Below are 6,000 nucleotides of genomic sequence, written 5' to 3'. Positions count from 1 at the left end.
GGAGGGGAAGGTGAGAGCATGTTTTCTGTCCCAGAGCCTCCCACCAGGCCGCTCCTGGCACCTGTGACTCGAGCCGAGTCAAAGGTCACCGCACACACAGGGGGACTTCAAACGAGTCCCGTAACCACAACGACCCATGTTGCTTCCATGTGTCAGCACAGTGCTGTGTGGTTATCTACCTTAAAGTGTGTGTGAGACTCTGCATGGGAGCATTTAAGAGGTGTTTGTGACCCTCATAGGTCATAGCTCCACCTATGGGTCCATAGGGTTGGGTTGGGCTGGGCTGGATATCATCTGGACATGGGTTACTGGAAGAAAAAGATGAACTTGTTTTTTTCGTTTTCGCTATTTCACGGCTGAAACAGTGGGGAAGGAAGAAAATAGATTTGAGCTAGTTTCATTTCTGTTTTATGACTGTCATACTACAGATGTTCCTATGCAACACCATCAACACAGCGTTCCCAGAAAGCATAGAGACCAGTATGAAAAAAAGAGGAAATTCATTCAATGCAATTTATAGAAAGCTAGTATTCCTTTAAGGGGATCTTATTATAAAAATAAACAAATAAATAAGTCCATTAACTTACTTCTTTAAGAACCTTTAAGATATAAAGCTGCTATAGACCGCTCTAAATCTAGAGTCCCATTGTTTCATTGACTGGAGAGGCATGGATCATATCAGTAACTACATGGAATAGCCACCAACAGCTCATTATATTATTATTCAAACCCAGAGTGAATAGAACATACAGTAGCTTGAGCTGGTCAAACCATGTTGAACAGGGAACGGGTCACCCAGCTACCAGCTGTTTCAAAACCTAGCTGGAGGCCTGCATTATTTGCGGCCTGCACTTCAGATCTGAGCATCAGCTGGTCAGTATCAGAAAGGGCCCAGCCCTTGGAGCCAGGCTCACAGGAGAGTGAACCTGTCAGGTTAATCTGAGCCACTCCTCCCCAGTGCTGTCCTTCAGATGCTAATCCCGTTAGCCAGGATTTAGCGCTGTCTAATCTGTGCAGGTAGCTGCTTTTTCCACAGCGTGAATTGGGACCCTACCTCTGGAATGCCGAACTACTGCTGAGCGTGCAGGTAAACGCCAACAGATTTTCCATTTCCCACCCGTCAGAGCCAGCTTTACCCGTATAACCTTCGTAAAATTCTGTTAGACGTGTGGGCGTTTTATACCTCGGTGTACAGAAATATGACTGTGCTCGTTGAGAGGTAGAGACAGAGGAAACAAAATGACAGATGGGGATTGTGGTTTGGGACCGGGGGGGCGGATTGGTGCAGGTGGATTGAAGATGAGGTTTTGAGAGGTGACGGGTGCCTTAAAATGTTTCTGCCAAGGGTGAAAGTTAAAATGGCCTGGAGAATAGGTATTGGAATCTGTCCAAAAGGGGTTGAGAACCATCTTGCAATTAGAGAATGTGGAAAGTGTGCTGATACAGCTGTGTGAAAGGAGAGAGTGAGTGAGAGAAAGAGAGACAGAGAAAGCAGGAGAAGGAAAGACGGTGAAATCCTTCTGCGTATTGCCGTTATGTTTATTGCCATTCACTGCGTCAGAGTTCCTTGGTGAGGGGTCAGCGGCAGGGGAACTGCACTGTAAAATTTCTAGTTTTAAATCAACCTGGATAGAGTATATTTTACTCTGTCAGAAGGTACATCGTCGTTTCATTTTAGCTCTGTCGGTGCTTAAGCTTAACCCTGAACAGTTCACTGTGCGCGAAGGTGAGAATTCTGAATGCTGAGCCTGTTTTCTGTTCGATGCACTCCACTGTGGACTTAATCCCTTTAAAACATTCCTATTTTCTGTCTGAGGAACTGCCGGAGGAAGGGAGGCATACGCTCTAAATCCCACATGGTTTTTACAGCTTAATTTATCTTCATGTTGAATTATTTAAAAGGTTTTTTTGAAAAGTATATGAAGCAGCACCTTTTGGAAAGTTTTGAAAAATGTCTGTACTCGGTGCGTCGGCTTCTCGAGCCTGGCCCACACCACCTGACGCAGGTTGCCAGGGAGGATGTTTCCACGGTGACCATGGAAGTGTTTGTTTTGACCACAGGGCTGACACATTTGGCTTCGTCAAACTGCTAGCTGACCAGTTTCCAAGCCAGGACCAAAAGCCAGGGTGTGACCCTAATAATAACTTAACACAAATGCTAACGGCACTAAAGGCTCAAGTACTATTTTAATGGAGTTATAAAACACTGGTGCTAGACAGGGCCGCGGATTCTCTTTTGTCTGGTTTATGAATTTCGCCCACCGGTGTGTGGGCTGGGGGTTTTAGTGCTCTGACGTGCAGGTGACAGGAGGGGAGTTTCACTGGTTCTGGTTCTTTACTGCGAACAGCTCAAAAGCTTTTCAACAGCTCTCCCCTCTTCTGCTGTTCAGTTTTGCAATGAAATAATTTGGCTCTCTTGCCAAAAAGGTGCTGTGGGTGTTTTTTTTTTACTATTCTTGGCCTGTTTGTTTGTTCCCCCTGCCTGGCAGAATTACATGGGGATACTGGGGTGATGACCCATGTATTTTCAGCAAGCAAAACTGTTCTGGCAAGATTAAGGTCAAAGTCTTTAACCCACTAAATGCAAGGGATTGACTAGCAAGGATCAACCCCCCCCCCCACATTTTTTAAACAAAACACTTAATTTATGCTGCTGTCAAGTGCACCTTGTCTTAAGAAACAGGAAAAACACTTCATTAAATTCTGTCTGTATAAAATTAGGATTTGAAATGAACTAAATGAATATTCCAATTAGAACCTTTGAGACCTACATTTTGTTTGAATTTACACTGAAAACATGAAAACATGCACTGAGTGCTTTGGGCCAGAAATGGCCTTGTGGGGCAACGTGGATAAATGTGGCTTTCATATTGCTCCAAACCAGAAGATTTATTTCCTCCTGTTATCATCTCCCTTTCTGGCTTTCAACAGACAAGATACCCATCAGCCCACAGGAATGCAGCAGTGACGGGAGAGGTCAATCATTAAGAGCAGAGACACCTGTACTGCACTGGTTTTCTCAGTCTGGTGTTATTGTTTATGATATTCTGTGGTTAGCCTAGCTTCATCTGGTTGCCGTGGTGACCCCCCCCCCCCCCCCCCTCCTGTGCACCCAGCCTCGAGGATGTTTAGCTGGGTGGTGAAAGTGGTACCCCAGCCCCCTGAACCCCCAGCAAAACTCGGAGAGGAGAAACCCAACGCCCCACCTCCTGCACCAGTAAGTGTGTGCGTGTGTATGTGTATGTGTGTGTGTGCGTGTGTTCGTGCGTGTATGAATGTGAAAACGTACAGACATGCCATTGTGTGTGCGTATGCAATGTGATGTTACCATATTAATGCCTTAATTTTTTTTCTGCCATTAAACTCCAACTGCACCTTGTTTTTGCTCCTCTGCAGGTAACAGTGACAGTAAAACAGGAAGTTAAGAAAGAAGGTGAGGATTTTATGAACATAAAAATGTCCTCCATGGCAATACTTCACAGGCACTGCATTCCCAGCCAACACATAGCAGTAAAGCAGTTCTGTGCAGCTGTAGCGATGAGGCAATGCTGTTGTAATGTTCTGGTAATGTTACATGCCAGCTGGGAAGTGCATGCAGTGTAATATTAGAAGTTGACCAGTCTGGCCCTTCTCCTCTGACCAACAATGCATTTCTGCCCTGTTTTTTTGTTTTGTTTTTCGTACAATTCTCTAGAGACTGTTGTGCGTGAAAATCCCAGGAGATCAGCAGTTTCTGAGATACTCAATCCACCCTATCTGGCACTAACAATCATTCTACAGTCAAAGTCAAAGATCACATTTCTCATGTGGTCTGAGCAACAGCTGAACCTTTTGACCACATCTGCATGCTTTTATGCATTTAGTTGCCACATGATTGGCTTATTAAATATTTGCATTCACAAACTGGTATACAGGTCTACCTAATAAAGTGCTCAGTGTTTGTACATGATCATCAGTGGGCCACACAGTCACACTGCCACAAGGCTGAAGAGGGTTCTGTGCTGTTGGTGTGGGGAAATAGGGTGAGCGGGCGGTGAAGTAAGCCACTGATGATGTCATCACCTTGTTCCTTCCTGTTTTTGTGTTTCCTAATGACAGAACCCAAGGCCAATTTAGAGAAGCCAAAGAAAGATGAAAAAAACTCAGAAGCAGGGTAAGGGACTGTGTGTGTGTGTGTGTGTGTGTGTGTGTGTGTGTGTGTGTGTGTGTGTTTCCCTAGTTTCACCCTTTAATTCTGTCATTATTAAAAACTTTAAGCTTGGGGAGATTTTGAAATGTCACTGTTCTGACAGTTTCCTGCCTCCCCCCCTCAGGAACCAGACTAGCGTGCTCACCTGGATCTCCCATGGCTTCGTCAATGCCCTGCCCCAGCCAGTAGGCACCCCAAATCTCGAAAGGGCCAACCCTGAACCAGAGGTACTCACAGTGTGACGAATATCACAGAGACACCCTAATATTTTACAATCCAGCCCTAAAATGACAGCATTTTACTTAATTATATTTCCACGGATCATGTGCTCTTCCATTAGGAAAATGTTCAGTTTAACTATATTTAACAGACACTAAGATATTCAAATTATAATTTATAATTAGAAATTTATAATTTTTCATTCATGGTTATGCATCTGGTCAAAATGCAGTATCAGCAGGTGATTCCGCTCCTGAACAAACCTGAACTTTGACCTTTGTGTATCAGACATTCAGTGATTCTGTACAACTTCCTGTTTCCTTCCCCCTAGAAAACCCCACCGGAAGAGAATGCCGTGGACACCAGGTAGCGTCAACACCATAGACATAGATCCCCTAGGTCAGGCTCTGCCTTTCCCTCTGATTGGTAGATGCAGGTCTCCCCTTATGTGCTGTCCAATGGACAGACACCAATGGAACAACATGCTCTAAAATGACTCACTACATCAAAGCAGCTCTTTATTAAATAGTGAAAGAGAGAATTTTGTGTAATCCAACCATCTACCTGGCATAAAAGGGACAGTCAGCTTGAGTCACACTTGGGTCTAATAATTTATTTGAAATATTTGAACCGTTTAGACACCACAAATCCTTAAGTCTGCCGACCATTTTAAAATAAATGTCACATTTTTATCTTTAATATGGTTGTGTCTTTTCGTGAGTAATGCTTTGGGGAAAATTATTATGGATGCGAGGGAGTGTTTTTACAGGAATGTAAAGCGTTAAAGAACTTCAGATAGACATTTGACCCAGGTCAGCCGTGAGTGGGTTGTTCTGTCTATTAACTTTAAAATCTCCACAACCTGGTCATCATGATAACATAGATGACTTAATCTTCCTGAGTTCTTGTGCCTTGAACATATGGTGCATGCAGGATGGTCAACAACATCCTTCTAGCCCTAAATAGTGCTCAGAGCCAGTCTTTGTGTGGTTTGAATTTAAGGATGGTAGTGATGATCTCACAACAAAGACATGCACCACACAACAGCTTTGGGTTTTTTTCCCAAAATCCCCCTTTTTGCTGAGGGGGAGTAGCTACGCTCAGGGCAGCTGCACTTTTCATGTTGATTGACATTTCATGGGCTGGTAAAAGTCTGTGGACTGTCAAGCTCAGCAGCTTATCTTTAGATATACAGGTAGGCTCACCGGAAGCAGCTAAATTGGTCTTCAAGAGTGACTCTTTCACTCTAATGAACAAGCTACAATTAGTCAATGCATCTCAGCCCTGGATGTTTCAGTCATGATAAGGGTCAGACCCCTCTCGGAACATAAGGGTTCAGTAGTGGTCAAGGTCGTTTTGCCCTTGGTTTGACTTCAGGGATTGGTTAAGTTTAATGCACCCAGCCCCATGAATTCTAATGCTGATGTGACAGTCACTACTGCTGATTGAAAGTAATGACTTGGAATTAAAATTTTTTTTAAAGAAATTCGAAAAAGAACCTACTAATTGTGTTGAAACATTGTGTATATAGTTCAATCAATGTGAGCATTGAAGAATAGTGCGCAGGGTTTTCTTTCTTTTTACACTTGAAT

The 6,000-nt window shown here is 43.7% G+C and overlaps 1 protein-coding gene across 1 annotated transcript in view; it reads left to right on the top strand.

The window, feature by feature from the left end:
• Positions 1-1,596: 1,596 nt before the first annotated feature.
• The window catches only part of cngb1a (cyclic nucleotide gated channel subunit beta 1a), a 39,293-nt gene continuing 34,889 nt past the window's right edge, over positions 1,597-6,000 (top strand). The window contains exons 1-6 of the mRNA XM_061246937.1: positions 1,597-1,726; positions 3,117-3,217; positions 3,397-3,433; positions 4,099-4,153; positions 4,326-4,416; positions 4,740-4,774. Of these exons, the coding sequence (XP_061102921.1) occupies positions 3,125-3,217; positions 3,397-3,433; positions 4,099-4,153; positions 4,326-4,416; positions 4,740-4,774 (311 nt within the window). The 5' untranslated portion in view covers positions 1,597-1,726; positions 3,117-3,124. The remainder of the gene's footprint in view (positions 1,727-3,116; positions 3,218-3,396; positions 3,434-4,098; positions 4,154-4,325; positions 4,417-4,739; positions 4,775-6,000) is intronic.

Source organism: Conger conger, chromosome 6 (genome assembly GCF_963514075.1).
Source record: "Conger conger chromosome 6, fConCon1.1, whole genome shotgun sequence".
Lineage (NCBI taxonomy): Eukaryota > Metazoa > Chordata > Actinopteri > Anguilliformes > Congridae > Conger > Conger conger.
Note: the sequence above shows the minus strand (reverse complement) of the source record. Positions and strands in the feature narration are given on the sequence as shown.